General features: G+C 37.4%; 5 protein-coding genes across 6 annotated transcripts; 3 read left to right on the top strand and 2 right to left on the bottom strand.

Moving 5' to 3' along the window:
• Positions 1-3,107: 3,107 nt before the first annotated feature.
• LOC18028579 (dual specificity protein kinase shkE) lies at positions 3,108-6,917 on the top strand. Its single transcript, XM_006413522.2, has 14 exons — positions 3,108-3,516; positions 3,763-4,171; positions 4,288-4,410; positions 4,520-5,057; positions 5,167-5,207; positions 5,300-5,368; positions 5,458-5,558; positions 5,669-5,747; positions 5,838-5,936; positions 6,035-6,103; positions 6,186-6,235; positions 6,330-6,411; positions 6,480-6,574; positions 6,653-6,917. Exons 1-14 carry the CDS (start codon positions 3,200-3,202, stop codon positions 6,747-6,749), a joined length of 2,169 nt encoding a protein of 722 aa, XP_006413585.1. The 5' UTR covers positions 3,108-3,199; the 3' UTR covers positions 6,750-6,917.
• A 3,566-nt stretch (positions 6,918-10,483) lies between these two features.
• Positions 10,484-13,728, top strand: LOC18028578. The gene is made up of 4 exons (XM_006413520.2): positions 10,484-11,053; positions 12,374-12,586; positions 12,684-12,761; positions 12,878-13,728. The coding sequence occupies exons 1-4, from the start codon at positions 10,484-10,486 to the stop codon at positions 13,496-13,498; spliced, it is 1,482 nt and encodes a 493-aa protein (XP_006413583.1). The 3' UTR covers positions 13,499-13,728.
• A 64-nt stretch (positions 13,729-13,792) lies between these two features.
• Positions 13,793-15,413, bottom strand: LOC18028577 (RHOMBOID-like protein 7). Its single transcript, XM_006413519.2, has 4 exons — positions 15,042-15,413; positions 14,443-14,770; positions 14,081-14,334; positions 13,793-13,953 (listed from the first exon to the last, which is right to left on the bottom strand). Exons 1-4 carry the CDS (start codon positions 15,296-15,298, stop codon positions 13,851-13,853), a joined length of 942 nt encoding a protein of 313 aa, XP_006413582.1. The 5' UTR covers positions 15,299-15,413; the 3' UTR covers positions 13,793-13,850.
• Positions 15,414-18,620: 3,207 nt separating this feature from the next.
• On the top strand, positions 18,621-21,259 carry LOC18028576. Its single transcript, XM_006413518.2, has 7 exons — positions 18,621-18,809; positions 18,927-19,019; positions 19,197-19,415; positions 19,791-19,943; positions 20,015-20,068; positions 20,290-20,412; positions 20,807-21,259. Exons 1-7 carry the CDS (start codon positions 18,621-18,623, stop codon positions 21,164-21,166), a joined length of 1,191 nt encoding a protein of 396 aa, XP_006413581.1. The 3' UTR covers positions 21,167-21,259.
• A 482-nt stretch (positions 21,260-21,741) lies between these two features.
• Positions 21,742-26,079, bottom strand: LOC18028575 (glutamate--cysteine ligase, chloroplastic). Of its 2 annotated transcripts, XM_006413516.2 has the most exons (17): positions 26,049-26,079; positions 25,854-25,963; positions 24,839-25,180; positions 24,548-24,698; positions 24,305-24,412; positions 24,133-24,225; positions 23,841-23,924; positions 23,654-23,722; positions 23,493-23,563; positions 23,340-23,408; positions 23,057-23,150; positions 22,870-22,959; positions 22,698-22,778; positions 22,502-22,594; positions 22,330-22,410; positions 22,143-22,212; positions 21,742-22,051 (listed from the first exon to the last, which is right to left on the bottom strand). In XM_006413516.2, the coding sequence occupies exons 3-17, from the start codon at positions 25,168-25,170 to the stop codon at positions 21,963-21,965; spliced, it is 1,575 nt and encodes a 524-aa protein (XP_006413579.1). In that variant the 5' UTR covers positions 25,171-25,180; positions 25,854-25,963; positions 26,049-26,079; the 3' UTR covers positions 21,742-21,962. The 2 variants fall into 2 exon arrangements, with proteins under 2 accessions (XP_006413579.1, XP_006413580.1); XM_006413517.2 differs by having other exon boundaries at positions 25,854-26,055.
• Positions 26,080-26,302: the final 223 nt, after the last annotated feature.

Genomic DNA, 26,302 nt, shown 5'->3' with positions numbered 1-26,302 from the left:
AACATCCACACAATGGCAAGATCCTCGGACTCTAGAATGTGATTCAGAGGTCCAAAGAATTATACATTTACAAAAGCTAGCTAATCAATTGCCAGATTCCTTTGCTGACCCGAACAAAGTTACCAAATCGTACGTACCAGCTTGTAATGCACCAGTACGAATAGATGTCCCCTCAGGGAAAAGTCAAGTTGCTACAGAGTCTGACGCACGTAAGAAACGTGGCAGACCACCAGGTTCCAAAGATAAGAATCCCCGAAAATCAAAGAAAGGTGCAATGATTGAAACCGGGATTCAAGAGAACACGGATACAGCCTCACCTGATACTTACCCTATCGAACCATCTCAAGAGGTTTGGGACGCCAAAACTCAAGGTTTTGAAGGGATTGATAATAATGAGATCTCAATCAATTATATCATATTCGGTTCTCTATGGAACATAAAAGATGTCGACATCAATGAAACTTTTGCATACAAGGTAGCACTTGAGATTGCGCACACGCAAGAGGATCTAGAACCCACGTCTATAATTGAGTGCACTCGTAGATCAGATTGGCTGAAATGGAAAGAAGCCATAAACGTGGAGTTGAATAGTTTAAAGAAACGGAATGTGTTTGGTCCGATCTTAAGGACACCATTCGATGTTAAACCAGTGGGAAACAAATGGGTCTTTGTGCGTAAAAGAAACGAACTCGGCGAAGTCGTTAGATATAAGGCACGCCTTGTAGCACAAGGATTCTCACAGAGACCCGGAATCGATTATGAGGAGACTTATTCTCCAGTGGTGGATGCAACTACATTTCGATTCCTCATAAGTCTGGCCATAAGAGAAAACTTAGATTTACGGTTAATGGATGTTGTAACCGCATATCTTTATGGACCACTGGACAGTGAAATCTATATGAGATTACCAGATGGTATTGAGCTCAAATATAAGCATGCATCTCGTGATAAACACTGCATTAGGCTGAACAAATCCTTATATGGACTGAAACAAAGCGGACGTATGTGGTATAACCGGTTAAGCGAATATCTCATCAGAGAAGGCTACGAAAACGATCCGATCAGTCCATGCATCTTCATCAGAAAATATCAAAACAAAGGATTTGTAATCATAGCAGTATACGTGGATGACTTGAACATCCTCGGAACATCTGGTGAAATCGCCCAAACAGTTGAATGCTTAAAAGCAGAGTTTGAAATGAAAGACCTAGGCAAAACTAAATTCTGTTTGGGATTACAACTTGAGTACGTCAATGACGGAATCCTTGTGCATCAATTGGCATACACTGAAAAGGTACTCAAGAGATTCAATATGGACCAGGCCCACCCATTGACCAGCCCAATGGTTGTGAGGAGCCTTGGATTGGATAGTGATCCATTCGGTCCAAAGAAGGACGATGAAGAAATCCTCGGTCCTGAAATGCCATACCTCAGTGCCATAGGAGCATTAATGTACTTGGCTAGTCACACTAGACCAGACATCTGCTTTGCCGTGAGCCTCTTAGCTCGCTTTAGTTCGTGTCCAACTCAAAGGCACTGGAACGGTATTAAGCACATCCTTAGATACCTTCAAGGTACTAAGGACTTGGGATTATTTTATTCTAACCATAACAAGGATGGTCTAGTTGGTTTTGCTGATGCAGGATATTTGTCAGATCCGCACTGTGCCCGGTCTCAAACCGGTTATGTTTTCACGCATGGAGGAACAGCCATATCTTGGAGATCCATGAAGCAGACTATTACCGCTACCTCATCCAACCATGCAGAAATCTTGGCCATCCACGAAGCTAGTAGAGAGTATGTTTGGTTGCGGTCCATGACTCAGCATATCCGATCAGAGTGTGGTATGGACGAAGATAAGGAGCCTACGGTGATGTATGAAGACAATGCAGCTTGTATCGCTCAACTCAAGGACGGCTACATCAAAGGTGACCGGACGAAGCATATTCTGCCCAAATTCTTCTTCACTCATGAGCTGCAGAAGGATGGTCAGGTCAAGGTTCAGCAAGTCCGATCAAGCGAAAATTCAGCCGATCTATTCACTAAATCATTACCGCCTTCTACACTCCGGAAGCTCATTCATCAGATAGGAATGCGTAGACTTAGAGATCTACAGTGATGCCTAAAACAGGGGGAGTAATGCGTGTTGTACTCTTTTTCCTTCACCATGGTTTTTCCCACTGGGTTTTCCTGGTAAGGTTTTAATGAGGCAACGTTCTCCAGCGCATTATAGAGATCCCGGTTTTGTGACAGGCACGGTTACCTTGTCCAAGGAGGAGTGTTATAAACAAATGGACTTCTAGTAACCGGCCCATTAACCATCAGGTTAATGTCTCATGGCCCATTAGAGTTTCTGATACATTAGTTATGTAATGTATATATACACTGCTTATGGAAATAATAAGATCGGAGTTTTTCCCTTAATAACTAAAACTATTTAAAGACTAAAATGTAATGTATATTCAAAATTGCAGTCAATTCTACCAAGCTACCAATTCAGTAGTTGTCATTTTTTGGGGGCAACATCATATGCACCTAAAACAGTTTAGAAAATCAAACTGAGATACCGAGCTAATATATACAATATTTGACACGAATAATGTTCCTATTTACAATATTTAAATTATTTTTTATTATAAACTATATTTTTAGTAATAAATTTCCAAAAAATAAATCTTATCAGTTTTCAATAAAAAATTTCCAAAATCGTCGTGATTTTATATTATTTTTAGCATTTCAATCGGTCTAGAAAATATCAACCAAAAGGGTAAGAAATCGTCAGCCATATGTGGAGATAAAAAAATAATAAAAATGTGTAAATGCCGTTAAGAGTTAGAGGCCTTCAACACACACATTAACTCATTAAGGCCCCTTTGAGAAACTGCCAAAATCGTCTGTTCCTCAAAATCTTTCTACTTACATCGGCAATTTCTACAAGTGGCAGCACCACATTAGTACAGAGACACGTGGCGTACGCTTGATGCATCACAGTGTTTATAATAAAGCCGGTTTCGTTAATTATGGCGTCACGAGTGATTAAGAAGCAGCTGGGAAAAATATTAAACAATTGAGAAGGCCGCATTTTGAGATTTTCCTTCCTTCTATTTTACCTTTTTTTTTTATTTAAAATAATTGCGCGAAGTGTATACCAGAGGCGGATCTTGATGCGTCTGGTCAGCAGATTCTCCGGCGAAGCACGATGGCCGGAAACAACGACAACTCGGACCCGAGTCTCTACAAAGTTTTGGTGGATTGGTGCCAGAGAATGGAGACGAGTCAAGCGAGACTAAGGAACGATGTGGATGATCTGCTCCTCCAGGAGGATAGACGAATCGGCATCGAACCTGCGCCGGAATCGGAGGCTGAGGCGGAGGATTTGTGGAATAGTCCGTCGGCGACTTGGGATAAAGCGGTTTCGGGATTCTACTTCGCCGATAGTGCGTACCGGACCTTGATGGATTCAATGGGACACGCTGTTCATGTCACATCCGCCGCCTCTGGAGAAATTACATTCTGGTGAGCCTGAAATCGATACATTTATGCTTGTCCTGCTTATCTATGGCACTTGTAGATGATTTCCGTTGAATCAGGAGCTCGTAAAATTCGATTTGTTCCATTGAAATTGTGTTCTATGATGTGGTTTTAGTGAATTCGAGAGTGGAGTATCTTAATCTAACGCAAACGGCTATGATTTTGTACAATTTATATACAAATAAGTTTCATGTTTGTCTCCTGGAGTGAATAGATTCTATTCTTATTCAGGAGTCGTTCTGCTGAGAATCTGTACCACTGGTATGCTGAGGAAGTTGTTGGCTACAGAACAATTGATTTGCTTGTAACCGAAGAATATCGGAATTGCCTTATGAGTATACGGAACAGGGTTTGTCGTGGGGAGACTTGGGCTGGTCAGTTTCCCTTTCAGAAGAAAACAGGTGAACTATTCATGGCGTTGGTGACTAAAAGCCCTATATACGAAGACGGTGAGCTCGTTGGTGTTGTTACTGTGTCAAGCGATGCAACACTATTTAATAGGATGCATCCGTTAAGTAGTGAGCATCAACAGCAAGCACATAGTAATAGACATGATTCGAACTTGAGAAAGCATCAATGGCACCTCCCGAGGCCTCAGATCGCTGCAGCACCACAGATTTCATCTACTGTTTCGAACCTGGTGATTCTCACATTCTGAATCCTGCTAATTTTTTCGGTTCCTTTTTCAATGCTTGATTCATGTGCAAGATGAATGATTTTCTTTTGGCTTCTCTGTTGTCTGCACAAACCGAGAAGGCGTCGAAGCTTCTACCACAGAGAAATGGGGATGATTCCTTCAGTGGAAATCAGACTTCTAGGAGCAGAGATGAAAATGTTCCGGTTGTTCCCTCCACAACTTTCGAAAAGTATGGCTCAATGGTGAGTTTTTGTTATCTACTTAAACATGACTTTGGTCTTCTATCTTGACATTTCCTAGAGCTTTTGATGTCTCGTGTCATCAGCTGAATCTGCATATATACTAGTGTAGGCGGATAAGTTTTTGGGGAAGCTGCAAAGGAAGATTACTGGTAGCCAAGGAAATGAAGATAATGAGCCTATCTTAGGAGGTGGAATAATTAAGTCAGCAGTTGGCAATGGATCTGTTTCTAACGCTTCTAATGCAGTTAGCTGCACGACTTTCAGAGACTGTGGCAATGAAAAGCCAAAAAAGGCTGAAACTAGAATCTCAGATGTCAACGGGAGTGGAGCTCGAGATTTGAGTGAAGAGAGACATATAGTATCACGTGCTGGAGACCGCTTTCAGTTTATTGGGAATCTCAGTCAAAGAAAACCACCTAAAAGACCAGAGAGTGGTCTGATTTCTGGCAGGGGAACAAGAATGTCAGACTTAAATGGTGAGATAGAAGATGCTTGGACGGCTCGGCCTAGTGACGATCCCTTTCCATGTCTTGAAGCCAGCGACCGTAAGCAACAAAATCCGTCGAGTCAAACAAATGGATTAATTACCGATTCGTCGTGTGAGATACGATGGGAAGATCTACAACTTGGGGAAGAAGTTGGACGAGGTGCGTTTGGTTTAGCCAGAATCTTACGTTCGTTTTACTTTTGAGATATGCAGATTCAATACAGTTTAGATTGATTCCAGTATTTCTGATTCGTTACAGTTGTGCACAGGTTCATTTGCTGCGGTTCATCGAGGAGTTTGGAATGGTTCGGTAAGTCTTCTGTAAAGTTAATGATAATTCAAAGATGGTTCTCGTATCAGTGCACATGAATAAGGAACTAAAGTCCGATTTATTTGAACCAGGATGTTGCTATAAAGGTTTATTTTGAGGGTGATTACAATGCAATGACTTGGATGGAGTGCAAAAAAGAGGTATGCATATTTGGTTCTCTCTGCTATGTAGTGTTTTGAAAAATCATCCGTGACAGACCAAATAAATCAGTTTGGATCAATATCTATAGATCAACATTATGAAGAAACTGAGACATCCGAATGTGCTGTTATTTATGGGAGCAGTATGTTCCGAAGAAAAATCTGCCATAGTCATGGAGTATCTGCCAAGGTGAGATACCTTTTGGAAGTAGTGCTTCTCCTTATTGAATGCGTTATATATTATGCTGCAAGAAATTTCTGATCTGTATCAATTTATTTGTTTCCGGTTTTGATGATTAGAGGGAGTCTCTTCAAAATACTTCATAATTCGAATCAGCCACTGGACAAGAAACGTCGTTTAAGGATAGGCCTTGATGTTGTAAGACTCACATCTTCCAGAGACCTCTCTCGCATAAATAAACCATATGAAAAAAGCTGAGCGAATCCGTGTTCTCCATTGTTGTTGCAGGCTAGGGGAATGAATTACTTGCACCGCAGAAATCCGCCAATCGTACACAGAGACTTGAAATCGTCAAATCTGCTCGTGGACAGAAACTGGAATGTCAAGGTAAATCAAAAGGCTTCATTTTTCTCCACAAGTCACACTCATGAAGACTTGTTAAATGAGTTTATTACCTCTTTTACTTACCACTCTTTATATCCTAGGTTGGAGACTTTGGGTTGTCAAAGTGGAAAAACGCAACTTTCTTAAGCACTAGATCCGGGAAAGGAACAGTAAGCCGTCTCTGTTTCTCTTGATCCACAGAACATTGTTGGATTTCTGTAACTAAACATTATTCATATTTTCTATTAACAGCCACAGTGGATGGCCCCTGAAGTTCTCAGGAGTGAACCTTCGAATGAGAAGTACGTCGATATAATATTAACCGTTATCTTATTTTCGTTCTTCTGAACTTGAACACATTTTTGAGCTAAAAAAGTCAATAATTTGTTGTTACAGGTGTGATGTATTTAGCTTTGGAGTCATCTTATGGGAGCTAATGACTACTTTAATACCATGGGACCGTCTAAACTCTATTCAGGTACCTCTCAAATTCTTTCCTTATAGCTGAATCATAAGATTGTAGTCATCTTATCAACTTTTTAATAGGTTGTTGGAGTTGTCGGGTTCATGGACCGACGGTTAGACTTACCAGAAGGATTAAATCCCCGGATTGCATCCATAATTCAGGATTGTTGGCAAACGTAAGAAGATCTATATTACAGTATACTCTTTCATCAAATATACCCTCCCAAAATTTGTTTTAATATTCGTTGGAACAGTGATCCAGCAAAACGACCGTCGTTTGAGGAAATAATAAGTCGGATGATGAGCCTGTTCCGCAAAGCGGGGTCTGGTGCACAAGATGACGAGGATTGACAAGGTACCAATGTTTCATATGGTTAAGAGGATGTTTTATACAAAGCGAGGACGTGGGCAAAAGAAAGTATCTTTCTGATCTCTTACTTTACAAATGTAACATAGTGTTAAAGCTGCACTAATTATATATAATTTCATGAAATGAAAGAAAAAAGCAGAATTTTGGTTGTTCACTTGATTAATTATTAGTTTGATCAATTCACCCACCACTAGTTCATTAGTTGATTAGAGTTAGCCCTTAGCCCGTAGGGGGTATAGGCATTTGGTTCGGTTGTGTTTGCTTTAAAAAGAAAGGGTATTGCTTTCAGTCGTAAAATGGGATTTTTAAGTGAAGGAGGAGGAAATTAAATAATAAAAGGGTGAGATAAAGAATTACGAGAAAAGGAGAAATTGGTGGCTTTTTGTGGTTTGGATTGTAGTTGGGTTTGTGGGGGAGAGAGAAGAGCAGCAGAAAAGGGAAGGGTGAGGACTGAGGAGTGACAATTCGTAGCCTTTTGCCTCTTTTGCTTTGTTATTCTCTCCTTACAGCTTCCCATCACTGCGTCGTCTGTAGCTTCCCAGTACCTAATATACGAGCCAGAAGCCTAAAACACTTGTATTTTCCACACACAAAAAAAATATCTTTTATTTTTTAATTCCTCGATTCAGCATCTTGAAACAGACAAATTTTTACATATACATAATATATATCAAAACAAAGAATATATAGATATCATGCATGTATGTGCATGCATGTGCGTGAGCGGAAAGTATTGGAAGGAAGAAATTTGTTGCGGATGTAAGATGTTTGTCTGCCTGTCTGGGTAAGTCAGAACAAATCACATCGATGAGTCTGAGCATAGTAAAATTTAGTTAACAACACATGCTTGTGACCTCTAGATAACAACTCTTTTTAAGACTTTCTGCTCTTGCCTTGTATGTATTTCGTAGCATTTTAATTATTATGTTAACATTTCAATTGAGATATCTTTACTTTACCTTTATATAGTATAGTATATTATATTATATGCACAGATATGTCTGTCGATCATAAAAAAAGAGTTGAATATGAACAAATGAAATTACTTTGTACCTTCCTCATACACAGATTAAAATTTTAAAAATGTAATATTTTTTTTTTCCTTTTTAATATTTTGATTGGGAATGATTGATGTTCGTGATGGAAAATTATCTCACTGTTGACTTTATCAGAAAAATGACTAAACTCACTACTCAAATATTAGTTTCTTGTTTTCCTTATCGGTCAATAGAAAGCTTTTGTTACAGTTTCATAAAAGTAAATAAGTCATACCAACATAACCATGTGGTTTAGTTTAATTAAGAAAACATTTTAGAAATCGTGGCTAAAATGTTAAATACGAGTTTAAACAACATATATTCGAGCTAGTTTCAGTTCATTTCGATTTATGTATAAACTTTGACTGAACATCCCAAAATATCTTATGGTCATATATATATTCGACTTCACCACGACCTACCGCATTCTCGTGACGATACAAACCAAAACCCTTTCCGTATAACCGGTTCTTGTCGGATCAATCGCAATCTAAACCAATTTTTATTCGTATGGCGTGAATATTTGAATGCAACGGCTAACGACAATTTTAATGCTATAAACGAGTTTCGTATTTTCTTTTGCAATCTCATTTCAATATGGGAAACCGGCTAAACAAATTTGGATGCTTATTGTTAGTCATAGCCTTCTATGATTTGTTATTAGGTGCACCTAATCTTGTTAATAAATCATATTCACCGTTGATTAGTTCCTATCCATATTTCCTGATTCAACTATATGATTGATCAACTTGCATATTATTACTCTAATCTCATACAATATTCATAATTTTGACAACTAAGAATAATACCACAATTGTGCTTGCCAACAAATTTTATTTTGGGAGAAACAATAATTCCGCTGAAATTTTTGACTAGAATTATATTACAAACATGCACGTACGAGTTCATACACGGGAATCGTTGACCAAAGTCAACAACCACAGTCCACTATATACGACTAACTAAGATTCATGTGGGCTCTACTTCTTGTACTTACATGACACGTGTTTAGATCGCAACGGCCTTCTGGTGAGATGCGTCTTCCGTTCTCTATGAGTCTCTGTAATGTCTTTTTCTCACTTGCATGAGACATACCGAAGATTCCAGTGGATTAATTGTCGGTACATTTTCTTTTTGCCTTTTACGACTACGAGTTAGATTCTCTAAAGTGTTACACGTGAACCATTGGATTCATTATGATTACTTGAGACATATCTTTGTTAACACTTAACAGTGTTTGTTCGTTTTCTTAATTATGGTTCTACATTTGGAATATATGCAAATTTACAACTCAGTATCTTAAGTTTGTCATTAAGTTAATTCTTGAGTAATTAGCGCTCTATTTACTCTGACTGTCACGAAATCTGTTATTTTGAAATGAATGTTTGTTATGTACTTATGTTACAGTCAACCTTATGTCTATATAAAATGAGTATTATTCCAAGATGCTTAATTGATGTTTGCAATACAGTAAACTTTACAATAAGATTGCTATATTTTAAAGAAAAAATCCAGTATCTACGAGACTACGACTAGCTAGGTTTAGTTTAGTCCCATCTCTCTCATGAGGAAACATTATAATAACTACAGTAATTTAGGTAATTAGGACATATTCACATATTTCTCATGACATTGATCTACTATAACTATTTTGAATCGAACATTTCAATTTTATGCTATGACCGATGAACGTGTTAATAATTAATAGCCATGTACAGTTTGTAAATTTTGTATATGTAGAGAAATACGTACTTTTTTATTCGTAGAACTATGTCTAATCGCATAGAAGCGAATATGATTAGTTATACAATACTCCCTCTACAGTCCAAAAAATTCAACCTCACATATAAATCTGAAAAACAATTTAAATGCTTAAAAGACAAAAGAGATAGGAAAAAAACAAAAAAAAAAACGAGTATAAAAGAATTGTATTCCGACTTCGATTTCCATATCGCAAAACGACGGTGCAGCGGACGGCGCGATCCCGTTAGTAGACGAAACAAACGGAGTAGGACCCACAAAAACGTGATGATGGAATGGAAAATCGGTTTATTAACAGCCATTGGATTAAGGCCAAGGGTCCCACAAAAGTGACGTCATCCGTTATGGGTCCGTAGCGGATTATAGTGTGGTCCATCTCTTCTTAATAAAAAGTATTGACGCTTTTTGTCATCTCTCTGTTCTTCGGAGTCATCGTATTATTTCCCAGATTCACATGAGGATAATATTATTATAACACTCGTATCTAAATAAAAATCTTACATTTTCGATTTGGTTACATAAGGCTTGGGTTATGTGTGTTTCATTTTAAAGATTATTTTTTCAAAGGATTTTGTTTGGATGTATAGATACAACACAAGTGACTGTTAAGTGTTAATACAAGAAATTACACGACGCACTCTGAATAAAAATAATAATATGGAGATTAACGAAATTTTCCCGGGAAAAGAGAGAAAGAGAGGTAGTGAAGCACACGCGCGAGTGAGAAGCGTGGTGGTTAATAAAACACTGTTTTGTTCTGCTGCGACTACATAACTCTTAACAAGCTTCTCACTTCCTTTCTCTCTTTCTCTCTCTCTCTCTCTCTCAGTTTCTCGTTCTCGCTCTCGCTCCAGTGAGCCAGACGGTAGCGAGAAGAAACGACATCGTTTTAACATTCTTCAAGTGAACTTTCTAAGATGGGAAAAGCTTCACGGTGGTTTAAGAATCTATTCGGACTTAAGAAACCCGACCCGGGTTATCCGGATCCATCCGTCGAGACGCCTTCTCGCTCTTACCCAAAACGCCGATGGAGCTTCGTCAAATCCAAACGCGAAAGAGAAATCGCACCGCCGAATCAGAGTCCTTTTCCTTCTTCGTCGCAACCGAGCTCGACGCCGCCACCGCCACCGACACACCACCAATCGTCGCCGTCGTCTGACCGTCGTCGGCGGAAACATAAGCCGATGTGGGAGGACGAAGGAGGAGGCGGAGAAGATTCGGACAAACACGCAATTGCCGTCGCCGCCGCGACTGCTGTGGCTGCGGAGGCCGCCGTCGCCGCAGCTCATGCCGCCGCTGCGGTTGTCAGGCTCACGAGCACGAGCGGGAGGTCGACTCGTAGTCCCGTCGCGGCGCATTTTAGCGGCGGGTTCGACGATGTTGCTGCGCATGTTAGCAGGTTCGACGGACACGGACACGGTCACGGCCACGACAGTCGTAGAGAGCTTGCGGCGATTAAGATACAATCTGCATTTCGCGGTTATTTGGTAATTTTCTTTCTCTTTCATTAATTGTTTTGCTAATATACGAAGCCATTGATTTTTTTTTTAATAATAACATATTTTTGTTTAGAGAAGAGACAATTTTATGTTTTTCACGATTTTGCATGATTTATATTTTAGATAAGATAAAGGAAAAGAGGAAAATTATACTTATGGTTTAATACATTTGGTTTAAAAAAAAAATCACGGGGATTATCGTCGAGATAACATATTTCGATGTCGTAAACCTTCTGCTGCTTCCTCTTCCCTAGACGAGTGATTAGACATGAACCTTCTGTCTTCCCATTTTTTTATTGATTATAGAGCACTTGAAAATTCTTCGCTTAAAGTAATTTGTTTTGCTATACCCAAAAAAAGTTGTATATGCTTTTCATGCTATATTTTATATTCACCGGGTAGGGATTGTTATCAATTGAACAGAGGCTTAATCTTAAGTAGTGTTTATATCTGCTATACATCTATCCATTTATCCAACTAATTTGGCTTCCAAATTTTTTTTTGATCTGAAATTTGTTTTCATTTGAATGTGAGTAGATAAAATGATTTTATAAAATTACATAGTTGCAATTCATTACTGACCCATCAAATTTTAATGGTTCGAAATGAAATCTACTTTAAGAAATAGCCAATCTAAGATCAGTTAACATCAGCCAATACGAAGTAGTTGTGGTTTTGTTCTATTGGAGAGTGAATGTTTTTTTTTTTTTCACTGGACCACTTAATAATTACATGGTGATGGTGGCTGCTACAATTAGTCTATATTTCAGTTCATTATAGCCTAGACGTAGTTAATATATATATGTATATTAATGCTTTGATGCATGCCTATTGAATTTTTTACTTTATGGCGAATCTTAGATTACTTTTTTAATTGGAGGGTTTAAGAGAATAGTGTATAGTGTGTAAGACAATTCAGACCCCAAATGTGTATTCATCGACATAAAAGTCACATTGTTCATTAATAGTCGATTCATCTTTCCTATTGTAGAGGGTGACAATACGTGTAAATGCTTTCATCGTATTTATTTATATCACTCTATTTAATTTTATTGAATTCCTCGTGAATATTTCAAAAGTTCAATTTACTTAAAGGTCAACTTGTGTTGTTTGTTTTTCCCTCCTTTTGGCGCCAACTTCTATCAAAAGTAATGTTTATTTAAAATTCAATATGCTTTTGTGGTCCTATCCATAATGAGAGCTCAAGACTAGGACTTGGGAGATATTAGCAATCTGCTCTGGATGATTTTGGGGTTTTTTATCTTTAGTTTAAACCAATTTTTAATTGTTTGATTAATGTTATTGAAGTCAAGGAGAGCGTTAAGGGCACTAAAAGGCTTGGTCAAGCTTCAAGCTATAGTTAGAGGCCATATCGAAAGAAAGAGAATGTCAGTCCATCTGCGCAGGATGCACGCTTTGGTTCGAGCTCAAGCTCGCATCCGTGCCAATAGGGTTATTGTCACGCCTGAATCCTCTTCTTCTCAATCCAACAATACCAAATCTTCTTACTTCCAAAACCCCGTAAGCCTGATTAAATCCATTAGATTGTTCTTAGTTAATCTAACACATGTCTTTTTTAGATCATTGTTCCTCTTTAACAACTCTGTTTATCCTTAAGGGTCCACCAACGCCGGAAAAACTAGAGCATTCAATCTCTTCTCGCAGCTCTAAGCTCGGTCATTCTCATCTTTTCAAGGTATTTTACATTTATCAATTTCTGTTTATCATTTTTGAGTCCATGTTAGTTAGGCTTATCCATTTTACATTTCATTATCATTATTTGTAGCTAAAAGATTGGATTAAAACTTTCAGAGAAACGGTTCCAAGGCAAGCAACAACAACAGACCATACACTGCTCACAGAGAAATATTCTCAGCGATGAACGAAGAAGAAAAGATCCTTGAAATCGACAGGAAACACAACAGTTCTTACACAAGACGCAGCAGACCGGACATGTTTTACTCATCGCACCTAGTCCTAGACAATGCAGGCAGGTCTGAGCCAATTTACACAATGCCTTTTAGCCCGTCCTCGTCACATGAGGAGACCGTAAGCCAGTTTTGCACAGCAGACAACAGTCCTCAGCTACATTCAGCTACTTCTAGAAGCAAACGCAGTGCTTTCACGGCTAGTTCTATTGCACCGAGTGATTGCACCCAAAGCTGCTGCTACGCGGACCATCCAAGCTACATGGCTTGTACAGAGTCCTCTAGGGCCAAGGCTCGCTCTGCTAGTGCCCCCAAGTCGCGACCGCAGTTATACTACGAGCAGTCTTCTTCGAAACGGTTTGGATATGTCGATTTGCCATACTGTGGTGATTCGAGGTCAGGTCCGCAGAAAGTTTCTGCATTGCACACTAGTTTCATGAACAAGGCTTATCCCGGTTCTGGTCGGTTGGACCGGCTCGGGATGCCAATTGGTTATAGGTACTGAGAAAAGCAAGCTGTTGGATCGAGTTTGTTCTACTTGGTTCGGGTAGAATCAATTGAAAAAGTAAAGAACCGGTTAAACCCGGTTTTGTTGTAGATCACTGGACTGAGATTTGGTGTTAATTTTCTTAGTTTGTAGTTTGGAGTAAGTGGATTAAATCTAAAATGCAAATAGAACTTGCTTGATTATAATGTTGACTTGCTCGATATTCCTAAGTTGTAACTTTTTGTTTTCTTTTCAATCTATCAAAGAATTTGAAAAGGAGAATACAAGTAACAATTGAAAGAAAGAACTGGTGTAATTACAAAAAAAGGAAAAGAAAATAATCTAACACTAATTAAGAAGAAAAGAACTGTCATGTCCATTGGGATTTAACCGAGTAGCTAAGTTTATGGCACCAATTACAATATCTGTTCAGATTATCTCCTTTGAATAATATCACCAACCCAGAGACAAACCTGCACATTGGAATAGCCAACCCATCCAAACCAAAATCCGGTTTAGTAACCGAATCAAACACCAAATAATAATACAAATGTGTAGTTAGTTATCATCATGAAGGATTAGGACAGTTCTGAATCTTACCCGGCGACAAAGACAATGGCTGCAACTATACAAAGCACGAGTTGGCAAGCATTGTACTTGGGTTTAACAATGGAACCAGGCATAAGAGAAACTCGGTTCTCCTCCCATTCGAACTGTGGATGAATCAGGAGAAGAAAACCGAGCAAAAAACCACCCAAGAAACCTCCAATATGAGCAAAGTTATCAACAGGAGGAAGTGTTCCTAACGCTAAGTTAACACCAACAATCACCAAAAGCATTATCAGAGCCACACCCTACAAATGATCAAAAATAAGAGAAAAATACAAAAAACAGAATCAAACAATGGACTCAGAGGTTTCTTATGCTCAAATGCAAAAAAGATACTCGGTAAAAAACGATACTTTGTTGTCGTAGGTAGTCCAATTGATGAACAACTCTGATAACATTGCTCCTAAGAGGCCAAACAAAGCACTTGAGGCACCAACGGATATGGCGTTCTGTACAAAAAGACAAGACAATATGCTCCCGCAGAATCCCGACACAAGATAGATCGTCCCGACACGAACAAAACCAAACTGCTGTTCGAGACGAACTCCAATGAAGGCAACACAAAACATGTTTGCTAGCAAATGGATAACACCTGCGTGCAACCACATACATGTTAATAGCCTCCAAGCTTGACGCTTGTGTACTATTTTCCCCCACGCCAAAGCTCCCATTTTTTCCAACCTGTGATTCAGAGATGAAACCAGAACCAAACAACTTAATACAAACATAACTCAGAATGTTGTCTCACAATTGAAATCAGAACGATCAAAACGCAGCTTAGAATCTCCAGTCAAAAACTTAATTCAAGTTATCATTTTTCGAACTCAAATTCCGGTCAACGAAATGATCAAAAAGAGTGACTTTTTTTTTTGGGTTTTTCCAGAAACTGAATCGGAAAATCAAAACCCAGATCGCAAAATGTCAAGAGCTACACAATGTTGGAATCACTCACGTAGAGGAAGAAGGACCGAGAAGAGGATTAGTCTTGAAAGACTCAAAGGAGAAGCGTCCGAGGAACTTGGCGAGACATCGATTGCTCTGGCGAGGACAATCGTTGACGTACATAACGGAGATGAAAACGACGACGTTCGCAATCACGACCATCGGAATCGCCCACGAAGTCCATCGTACGTCGGGGGTAGTCTCGCCGCCATTTCCGTCTCTTGGCTCTCTCTCTGATCCTTCTCCTTCAGGATCCTCGGAAACCATTTTTTTTCTCACACACTCTAGCTAATAGCTTAATGCAATCGAAATCTCTGTGAATTTCGCAAGAATTTTGATTTGTTTTCGTTTTTCTTCCTTATCATAATTTCGAAACATTTTTTGATTTGAGCTACAATTCTGAATAATTCAACGTGCCTTTTTTTTTTCAATAATAACTTCCCAACCGAATCAGATGTGTAAACTAACAGAGAGATATTTGCTGTCACGAATAAAAGCGAGTCAATCTGTATGTAATTTATATTACGTACACAGTCAATTTTTCTTACGGTTTATTTGGTTCAGGACTCTGATTAAGAGATAACACAAGAAATACAAATTAAGCAAGTTCTTGTAACTCTAGCTAAAAACAAATATGTCCCTGTCTAGATTTTTTTTTAATTTTAAACCTGCCTACAAGAATATTTCTATATTTGGAATGAATGCTTCATTAAGTGGGTACACTATTGTGATTGTGAATTTGTGATGTAAGGTATTTTTTTCAAGGAAGTTCAGGTCATTGTTGAAACGAGCTTGTGATTCCGTAGAGACTGGATGCAGAATGCAAAGGAAAAATTGCAGCTGCAATATTAAAAAAACACTGAAACAAAACCAAAGAAAATCTAGGTATCGATTTGATTCTACTTTCTTGCTTTTAGTAAGTGGTTTGGTGTGAATCATTATTTGAATTATGATTTGTAATTTTTAGTTGTGAATAATCATGTTTTGGTTTTGTAGTGGCTTCTCAAACTTAAGCTCCAAAGCCTCAAATTATGCAAAAAGACAATGCAACAAATCCAACCAAGGATAAGTCATGTATCGATTTGTTTGTTTTAATTTCTCGTCGTTTTGGTCAATAGTTTGGTATGAATCATGATTTGAGTCATGATCTGCAATTTCTAGTTGTGAATAATCATGTTCTGGTTTTGTAGCGGCTTTTGAAACTGCAGATGCCTCTAATTATGCAAAAATTGTGCAAAAAAACACTACAACAAATCCAACCAAGGATAAGCCAGGTATCTATTTGTTTGTTCTATTTTCTCGCTTTGGTCAGTTGTTTGGTGTGAATCATGATTTAAGTTATGATATACAATTTTTAGTTGTGAATAATCAGTTAAGAACCACTATATCCAAAGACTTAGTGCTCTCCAAAATCAGATAACTTAACCTTCTCTGAAATATTTGTGATTAATGATTATGTTTTTACTTTCATTACTCGATAATAGAAGACATGATTATGTTTTTACTTTCATTACTCGATAATAGAAGACTTTCTTCGCCTGCTGCTTTCCTTTGTCATTTGACTATCTCTCTAAGTTGGGAACGATCGTTCATTGGAACTTCAATTTTAGAACATTTCTTCAACAAAATTAGTTTCCTGTTTTTAGCTGGAAGAAGAAAGAAATATTTGATAAGTACAACGAAGGGAATTGGAAGAAGCAAGAGATAAATTTAATGTTGAACTTCAAAAGGTTCGCACACCGGATAGTGGTTCAGTGTTGGAAAAATTGTCAAAATATTACCCACTTGTTGGATAAGGCCCAAGGCCGTGCCTATATACAGTAATTAGAAACTTTGGCCTACGGGCCATTTATGCTTAATTTTTTAGTGATTTTAAAACAAATTATAAATTATTATTAAAACTAAGATATAATAAAAATAAGATCATTAACCCATTCATCTTCTTTGCACATATCATAGTTATAGTCATTTTATCATTGAACTTTTTTTGACAACAAAACATTACACTTGCACTATTTTTTGTGTTGCCAAAAACTTACATTAACTTTTTATTGTAATTTTATATTTATTTGGAAAAACGATGGTTATTATTTTAACACAAGTATTTTTTTCTTTATACCGCTTCGGGTTTCTATAACTTTGGACACGGCTCTGATAAGGCCAATCGTAGCTCCCAAAAGCCAAGTGAGTGGAGACGAACTAGGGTCTTTATGGGAACTTTGTGAACATCACTGCCTCATAGTTACATACGCAAACAAGGATATAAAAATTCTAGGTGCAAGTGACTTTATCAATGTTTAACAACATTATCTCTCGCATATCAGAGGTAAACAGATTAACAAATGGGTATATATTAGTTTGTAAACACAGATGTTTAACTACTATTATTATTATGCCTCTGTCTAGATTCGTGGCCGGTTCATTAAGCAAATGTTTTGAGCGATGCCTTAGTTTTATATATAAAATGGATATATATCATTAAGATCTCTAGTTACTCCCTTAAACTAATTAATATTTTCTATCCTTTATTAAATGAAAAATATTTTTAATATAGGTATGAGAAAAGCTGTTGGATCGGTTTGTTTTATTTGATTCGGGTTGTGATAGTAATTAAATGTAGAAGGGGAGAACCGGTTAAAACCGGTTTTGTTGTAAATCAGTGGATTGAGCGTTGCTGTCAAGCCAGTACTTCTAAAATCTCGTAATCAAGTTCTGTGGGTTGTACTTGTACTGGGAGGAGTTATTCCATTGTTGGTTGGCGGATTCATTCAATCATGGCTATATCAGATGTGCTATTACCTCTGATGTAACTTTTGCTTTCATAGTTTGTTTGGCCACTACCTGGAGAAATTTTTTCAAGTTCCCAAAGATAAAAGCAACCAAAGTGTTGTTATTAGAAATTTTAGGTACAGTTTTGGCAGCCAGCAAACTTCCCACAACTTATTGGTTGATGCGAAAGTAAGAAAAGCTCATGGTATACAATAAGTACAAATGGATATGAATACGAATCTTGGAAACTAAGGTCTTTGGAAATTGGATTTTGTTGAGTGAAGGGTAAAATCAACGGGAACTGGTGGCTGTAAATGGCCGGAGAACAAATTGGGTTCTGGCCACCGAGAATCTTCAAAGAGAGCTCCAGGACGATGGTAGAATGGGGAGGTGCAGTCCACAGTCAGTCTCCAAACTCCAAGAATGGGGAGGTCATCTTGTCATTTCTAGATGCCCCGGGAAAATTTAGAGACCATATGTTATAAAATCTGCTCAATAGTATACATACATGCATGCTGTCATGCATGTGTGTGGTAAAATAGTAATAAGATTATACTGATCATATGAATTTGACCACATAGAATTTTCAGAAATTGGAAACCAAAAAATAGCTTTGCATCTACCCAATTTTGTTTTCCTCATAATGCTTTTACTTATTTTACAATCGGTTAGAAGATTTACTTTGACCATTGACTACAGTTTCCAAATATCTTATCTTAATTCCATAAAACGTTTATTATTTTCCATTTCCAGACTTTTGCAAATCCTTGATAAAACTATATATATATCAACTAAATTATCTCATGTCTCTCCAGTGTTGATGAAAATGGAAGTGGGATTTTCAGTAATGTGGATGATTTTATTATGCCAGGTTTTATGTTGTAGCATTATGATAATGAGCTATAACCATGGCATCGCCGAAGCAGCAGAGACATTAAAAAATGTTGAAGATTTGGAAATAGAGCAAAAACTTAAGCTTATCAACAAACCTGCTGTCAAAATCATCAAGGTTCATCATCCTCTTACCATAATCTAATTGTGTTTATATTTTATACATTCAAGGATATTTAGGATTATAGTAACTGTTACGATGGATTCTTACTTGCTGTTATTTCTGAATTCACAGTCTATATACGGTGAACGGTATGGCTGCGTGGATTTCTACAAACAACCAGGATTTGACCACCCATCCATGAAGAATCACACATTTCACCACAAGGTATATTGCTCTAATGAGTATTCTCTTAATAATTAACCTATCTTTAATTTTTATTTTTAAGAGATACAAACTCTAATCAAAATATATTAAAGGATTCCAGTTTCACTTGAAAACTAGTTAATTGGTTTGATTTGGTTTGACTATTTTACCAGCTTATTACGATATTTTTATGTGTAGATGCGTATGATGTCATACCCTAATGGATCAAGATTGCAAAGAGAGACCTCTAGTAACAAAACCTTTGGCCACTTTTGGGAGAATGGTATAGGTTGTCCTATTGGGACGGTCCCTATAGTTAGAGTCACCAAAAACGATTTTTTGAGATCGAAATTACTCAGTGGCGACAATTCGTGGAATAATACTTATGAACCTATGTCTCCCGGCAGTGGTTATAACGTAAGTGTACTTTCTTTAGTTATTATTTTATTACAATTAGAAAAGTCAAACATATATATATAATAAAAAGTCGTCATAATACTTTGATGAATTAAAAAAAAATCAGCTATTGATAGATTTTAACACTGTTCATACTTCATAGTATATATAGCTTTTATTTGTTAACGAAATATATACAGATACACATATTCCAAAAAAATAAAATAATAATAATTGTTTATTGTTCATGTTCTGAAACTGTCTATTATCGATAACACTTATATTTGGACACATGAACTATAGTGGTTTCTACTTTCTAGGATGATTTATAAATGAGCACATTACAATTGAGCTGATATCAAAATTTTAATGTTCTCAATCGTACGTGGTATTCAGTTTGCTGTGACGCATACTAAAGGAGCAGGAAGGATTTACAATGGAGGGTCCATGAATGTTGCTATATGGACCCCTCCGGTTCAACCGAATCAACGTAGCTCTGCTCGATTGAAGGTTCAGATTGGAAATGAATTCATCGAAGCCGGTTGGACCGTAAGTCATTTTATTGAGATTTGGTGTATATATTTTTTAGTAATACCAATCCTATTATTTACTAATTTTAGGTACACCCGGGCTTGTACGGCGACGCCAAATCTCGACTATTCGTATTTACAAACGTACGTAACCGGGCTAGATCCTATATTTATATATTTTTGTTTCCGTACCATATATACACGAACTGATGTTTGTGTTTATCGTCAATATTTAATAGTTACATTTTACTTTCGTGTTTATATATTTTTAAAACTTTACATGCCATTATATACGAATTATGCATAATGTGTGGTGATAAACTAGTTATTAGAGTAGTTACATTTTTATATGGTTTTGAATACAGGCTGGAGGACATGCGTGTTATAATTTCAGATGCCCGTCCGGAATGATACTGGTCCGTCAAGATTTTTCTCCTGGTTTACCTCTCGCGGGTAAATATGTTGATATTTACATCGACATACTCAAGGTCCGACTCAGTCTTTTTTATATTAATTTATAGTCATAAAATCCGACCATGACTGTGGGTAAACATATACATAAATATCATATATATATATGCTGATGGATATGAATACGAATCTTGGAAATTAAGGTCTTCGAAAATCGGTAGCTGCAGATTCGATATATAACTTAATTTCATTTTATAAATCTTAACACATGCGATATTTTTGTGTTCAAATATTTTCCTATTTTCAGTTTTAATGTAAATAAATCAAAAATCAATTTTTAATTAATAGATATTTTTGTCAATGATTTTTTCTTTAAAAAAATGTATACAGTTATTGAAGTGAAATGCATGCTCGAGTACGAGCCGGGTAAAACCAGACTTTTAAAACTGGATTTTGTTTAAGTGCATGCAGGACAAAATCAACGGGCAGTGGTGGCTGTACGTGGCCGGAGAACAAGTTGGTTTCTGGCCATCGGACAGGTTCAAAGAGAGCTCAGGGACGATGGTAGAATGGGGAGGTGCAGTCTACAGTCCTCCTCCAACTCCAAGTCCTCCGATGGGTAACGGCCATTATCCGGTGGGAAACCCTAAAATAGACTCATATATCCGTAAGATCTCGATCGTCGACGCAAACTATAATACTGATCATACTGTGAAGAACACGAAGAGTCATTCAAGCAACAGTCATGGCTATCAAGTGCGAGACGCGGAGGAGACATGGTGGACTAATACAGGTCATCTTGTTATTTATGGAGGCCCCGGAAAAGTTTAGAGACAATATGTTATACAATCTGCTCAGTAGTCTACATGCATGCTGTCATGTGTGTGGTAAAATAATAATAATATCATGTACTGATCAAACTTGACCAACAAAACCAATTGGAATGTTAGTTTTTGTGTTGAGTGATAATAGTGTGGTATTAAAATTTTAAAATTAATGTGGTTTTTGCTGTGTTTATGCAGCTATTATTATGTGTGTATTCTATGAAGTTGAAAATGATCACAGCCAACATATACTCTTTTCCTCCTCCCATCTCACGAACTATTTCTTCTTCTTCTTATTTTCTCTCTATTTTTTGTTCATTGTTTATATTTGTTTGCTGCGCAAGAAATCTTCTCTTTGCTAAGTATTTATATAAAAACAAAGAATAACATTGTATAAAATGTAAGTCACATTCTTTACAACGTGTGTTTGAGCCTATCAGTAGGCAGAAGGAATAGGCACTCATTTGTATCCAAAAATGATATCAATTTGTTTGAGCCTATCAGTAGAGGATAAGTTTATGTATCCGATTGTGATTCGTTAAGTGATAAGAATCACAATATTTCGTATTAAGGAGGACACAATTGAGACAAAGAAAATTGGCTAATTTTATTCAAAGATGCAAACACCGAAACTCCCAAACAATTTCCCACACTGAAATCGTTTAGTGCAGATAATTTTCTCCTGCTTCGAATTTTCTAAAACAAAATCAGTTTACAAATCCGATTACAACAACAAGAAAAAACTTTATTACCGAGACTTGAGTTCTTCAGAGAGCATAAACACTCACACCCAAAGGCTCTCCTTAGTACAACAGTTCCTGGAACACAGGATCAACGCTTTGTCCCCACTCTCCATTGTACATTTCCAAGAGATTCTCCGCCGGCGTAACTCCTGTCATTTTCGAAACCAAATTTCACCACCAAGTTATAGAACAAAATGTCGGCTTGCGATTCAATCATACACAGGGAAACGTTATTTTTACCTGTTCTGACCACTTCAGCAACAGCGTTTAAGAATCCGGCTTCCTTGTACCCTCTGCGCTCTAAACCATCCTGAGGATGAAAGGAAAAAAAAAAAGAAGCAGCCCAATATATATGTATGGTTAGGCATTGGAAGAAACAGGGTAGAAAACTAGCTTGAAGTATCTAAGAGAGTGCACAAGAACACACCTTTGCGAGCTTCAAGACATCTTCAGCGACATGCTTCAACAGACCATCTCTAAACGGAGTCTTTAAGCCAGTTACTGGAACCTATTGCAAATCAAGTATTGGTTTAAACGAGGATGTTTTCTAAAACTGTGGAATAGAAGAATGTAAAATGTAAGCGTGTATCGGTTATTACTTTGTTCCTGAGCATCTCTCTTTCTGCTGGAGTCCAGTCAGCTGTCAGATCCAAGATAGCTTGGAGTGTATCCTCATCATATAATAAACCCACCTGAAATATGCAGACAAGATCAAAACAACAGACGATCTTTCTTAACAACAGAGTTTCACTATGAAACCAACTCATGAAGCATATGAGCTGATAAAAGTATTACCCAGAAAGCTGGTAGGGCACACAACCTCCTCCAGGGACCTCCATCAGCACCTCTCATCTCCAAGTATCTCTTCAACCGAACCTATTAATGTCATGGAATGTCATCAGGCTTCAACAACATAAGACACGGAACTAAAAGTCGAATGGCCAATTAAAGGAGGAAGATGATTGACCTCTGGGAATATTGTTGTCAGATGATTTTCCCAATCATTATATGTAGGCAGTTCACCCGGGAGACAAGGAAGTTTTCCAGCCAAAAATTGCTGCAGCATGAACAATGAGATTATAAATGGCTCAAGAAGATTCTTTGGTCTGGAGTTTTTCAAATCCTTTTCCTAGAACATAATAAAAGAATCTAACCCGAAATGTCATTCCAGTACAGTCGACGTATTTCTTGTTTCGATAGGCAAAGTACATAGGGACATCGAGTGCGTAGTCAACATACTGCTCAAACCTATACCATATAAGAACAAAAGAGAGAATGTATTACACGAGATTAGCTACGCTGTTTCATGAAATGGAAAACAATTTAAACATCTTTCTGTCTTTTAACACATACATACATATGTAAGATAATCCGCACATTAACTTTTCCATAACTCATCAAGAATGCAAAACAGAGTCATTATGACTTGATACTCACCCAAAAGAGTCATCGAAAACGAACGGTAGCATTCCTGTGCGGTCCTTGTCAGTGTCTGTCCATATATGGCTGTCAAAACGTAACCAGAGTTATAACGTGGGAGTGAAAACATAATTAAAACGAATTGGGATAATAAAGTTTAGATCAAGAAACCTTCTCATGCTGAGAAACCCGTTTGGCTTTCCTTCAGTAAAAGGGGAATTCGCAAATAGAGCCGTTGCTATCTGTTGAATTTGGATAAATTGAAGCAATGGTTAGTCATAACTGTTAATCAAATGCTTCTGATTATGCCACAAAGAGCTCGAATTTCTCACAGGTTGCAAAGCAAGACCAGCACGAAACTTTCTGATCATATCAGCTTCTGAGCTAAAATCCAGATTAACCTATCAAGAATGCACGTAAGGCAGTTCCTATAAGTTTCAATATAAGATAATTGATGGGATCTGAAAGTTTCGTTCAAGAAAATTCTGAACAGACGCAAATCTAGAATATTCATCTAACCTGAACTGTACACGTTCGAAGCATCATATCAAGTCCAAGGGAACCAACTTTCGGCATATAGTTTCTCATAATGTCGTATCTCCCCTGCACAGGACACATGATGTCAAATCTTACTGTCAGACCCATCTTAGTTAAAAAAATATTATCAGACATGATACTAGTAAAACCTAATACAAACAGCAATAAAATGCACAAAACATTGGCCATGTTGAACCAAATGATCTCATCAGGATTAACAACAAAAAGATAGGAGCTTTTTCGAATCTTAATATTAGAGAAAGCCTCATCATACCTTTGGCATGATGGGTATGTCTTCCCGACGCCATTTGGGCTGGAAGCCGATTCCTAAGAAGCCGATTCCCATTTCCTCAGCGACAGCTTTTACCTGTTAACATCCAAAGAGATGTGGTTGTTTGTCGCACTCTAGGATAAATGTATTGCTAATACTTTTCTTTTTACATTACCTGATACAGGTGTGAATTAACTTCAGCACAAGTTTGGTGCAAAGTCTCAAGAGGTGCACCACTAAGCTCAAATTGACCACCAGGTTCTAGTGAAATGCTTTGCTTTCCCTGATCAACAAAAGGACAGAACAATTATCCACAGCAAAACCAAAAAAAAGAGATAATCCTTTAATACCAAGCTAACATGATCTAAAGTATTTTAAAAGGAGCAGCTCAGAAAATGAAATACAGAAGAATGTTTACCTGCTTCAGACCAATGATTTTGTCATCTTCCATTACTTTTTCCCATTCAAATCTTTCAGCGATACTGTTAAGTAGCTCGGCTATTTGATCATACTTCATAGGGCGCAAAGTATTGACCTCAAAACCAAATTTCTCATGTTCTGTACCTATTCTGAAAAATCAGAACGTTATGTTAGCAAAATGGAATATTGGTCAAATAGACAAACAATCTGGAGGAGTTCGAACAAAACCAATGTTGCAATAGATCAAATAGGTGGCATTTTAACAGAATATATTAGATCAAAACCATACCTCCATTTATCTTTTGATTTGCATCCAGAGGCGAGATAGGCGATGAGATCCTCTCTCGTAAGCGGCTCAGTTGCTACTACAGCCTCTTCTGTTGGAGGGCTTGCCGCAACAATCAATTGATGCCCTCGCTTGCTCCTCTTAACAGACTGACTTGAATGGAGGAGCACTGATTTGGTAGGTAGACTCCTAGAGTTGGAGCTAACATAAGCTTCTTTCATTCTCAACACATCCAAATTTCTCACACTACCAGAAACTGCTTTAGTTCCAATCTTCGAGCACACAGGTCCAGAAGGGACGGTGTATGATCCTCCTGCCTGAGACAAGAGCGCCATGGTATAGGTCCTGCAAGATTCATCATAAGCAATGAGATATAAGTCCCATCACACACATTCATTCTCAACGGGCTGAATCAGCGGAATATATTGGGCAAACCACTACAAATCATTCGCTCTCTAAATCCAAATCAAAAAAAAAAAAAAAACTGAGCCAGTTAACTATCGTTTAATCAATTTTTCATGTAACCAGGTATCAGAAACATCTGCATTTCCCCACTTCCAAGGAAATTATCTCCTACAAAATTTCGTATCATGAAGCAGAAGAGTAATTTCATTTGACTCAGAGCCTTATCATGTCGCTTGATTGGAATCAGCAGCTTCCACACAATCAAACTATCTACCACAATCATCTGGGTATAAATTACAAATCAAATTTCATCAACCATGTGGATCACCAAATCAGAAACAACAACAAAAACCAAATCAGAGCTCAACACTCCAGAAATTCGACTCCAACAAAACTATCCGAACCAAATGAGAAAAACAATCAAATCCCGAATTACGTAAATAGTAAACAAAATTTGGAAATCAAGAGAAAAACGACCGAAGATTCAACAAACAAAAAGACTAATCAAACATGAACCGAGAAAATTCAGGAAAAAAAAAATCCAGAAGTCTAGAAAGCGAAGATTCACAACCAAAGACATGGGAAGAAGAAGAAGAAGACGAAGAATCACCACCTGAATTCGTCAACCTCGGTGGCGATTGAAAGCGTCGTAACAGAAAAGAGCTGAAGCAAGAAGGAAAGCTTTTCAGCAAGTACGCATCGGCGTCTCCATTTTATATCCGACTGAGATGAGAAAGGAGATGACGATGATGGTTAGAAAAATAAAAATGAAAATGAAAATGAAAAATGAAAATGAAAAAACTGTAACTAGCTAGACGAGAATGAGCCGATCAGTGGAGCTGAGCTGTCTGTCTACGAAGAAAGCGATAAATAAATTAAAAAATAATGATTGTGAGAAGATTCTTTGTCATTTTTTTGCCTCCTACTTCTCCGTTATTCATAATTTTGACCCCTTAAGTATATAACCTAACAATTTTCTCACACATATAATATTTGATGCACATGTCTATTGGGTTGCAATTGGCATAATAACTCAGAATGTTAAACAAAATTTGATTGTTT

Source organism: Eutrema salsugineum, unplaced genomic scaffold (genome assembly GCF_000478725.1).
Source record: "Eutrema salsugineum unplaced genomic scaffold, Eutsalg1_0 scaffold_1, whole genome shotgun sequence".
NCBI lineage: Eukaryota > Viridiplantae > Streptophyta > Magnoliopsida > Brassicales > Brassicaceae > Eutrema > Eutrema salsugineum.
This window is presented reverse-complemented; position numbering and strand designations above follow the sequence as displayed.

Coding starts and splice junctions, on each gene's coding strand:
- LOC18028579 (XM_006413522.2), top strand. CDS start 3,200: ATGGCCGGAAACAACGACAACTCGGACCCGAGTCTCTACAAAGTTTTG. Junction 4,411..4,519: donor TCGAAAAGTATGGCTCAATG/GTGAGTTTTTGT, acceptor ATACTAGTGTAG/GCGGATAAGTTTTTGGGGAA. Junction 6,575..6,652: donor ATTCAGGATTGTTGGCAAAC/GTAAGAAGATCT, acceptor TCGTTGGAACAG/TGATCCAGCAAAACGACCGT.
- LOC18028578 (XM_006413520.2), top strand. CDS start 10,484: ATGGGAAAAGCTTCACGGTGGTTTAAGAATCTATTCGGACTTAAGAAA. Junction 11,054..12,373: donor CTGCATTTCGCGGTTATTTG/GTAATTTTCTTT, acceptor ATGTTATTGAAG/TCAAGGAGAGCGTTAAGGGC. Junction 12,762..12,877: donor GTCATTCTCATCTTTTCAAG/GTATTTTACATT, acceptor TAAAACTTTCAG/AGAAACGGTTCCAAGGCAAG.
- LOC18028577 (XM_006413519.2), bottom strand. CDS start 15,298: ATGGTTTCCGAGGATCCTGAAGGAGAAGGATCAGAGAGAGAGCCAAGA. Junction 14,771..15,041: donor CTCGGTCCTTCTTCCTCTAC/GTGAGTGATTCC, acceptor TCTGAATCACAG/GTTGGAAAAAATGGGAGCTT. Junction 14,335..14,442: donor GGACTACCTACGACAACAAA/GTATCGTTTTTT, acceptor GATCATTTGTAG/GGTGTGGCTCTGATAATGCT.
- LOC18028576 (XM_006413518.2), top strand. CDS start 18,621: ATGAAAATGGAAGTGGGATTTTCAGTAATGTGGATGATTTTATTATGC. Junction 20,069..20,289: donor GACTATTCGTATTTACAAAC/GTACGTAACCGG, acceptor TTTTGAATACAG/GCTGGAGGACATGCGTGTTA. Junction 20,413..20,806: donor TTTACATCGACATACTCAAG/GTCCGACTCAGT, acceptor AAGTGCATGCAG/GACAAAATCAACGGGCAGTG.
- LOC18028575 (XM_006413516.2), bottom strand. CDS start 25,170: ATGGCGCTCTTGTCTCAGGCAGGAGGATCATACACCGTCCCTTCTGGA. Junction 23,925..24,132: donor ACATACCCATCATGCCAAAG/GTATGATGAGGC, acceptor TGTCCTGTGCAG/GGGAGATACGACATTATGAG. Junction 22,960..23,056: donor GTACTGGAATGACATTTCGG/GTTAGATTCTTT, acceptor TTCATGCTGCAG/CAATTTTTGGCTGGAAAACT.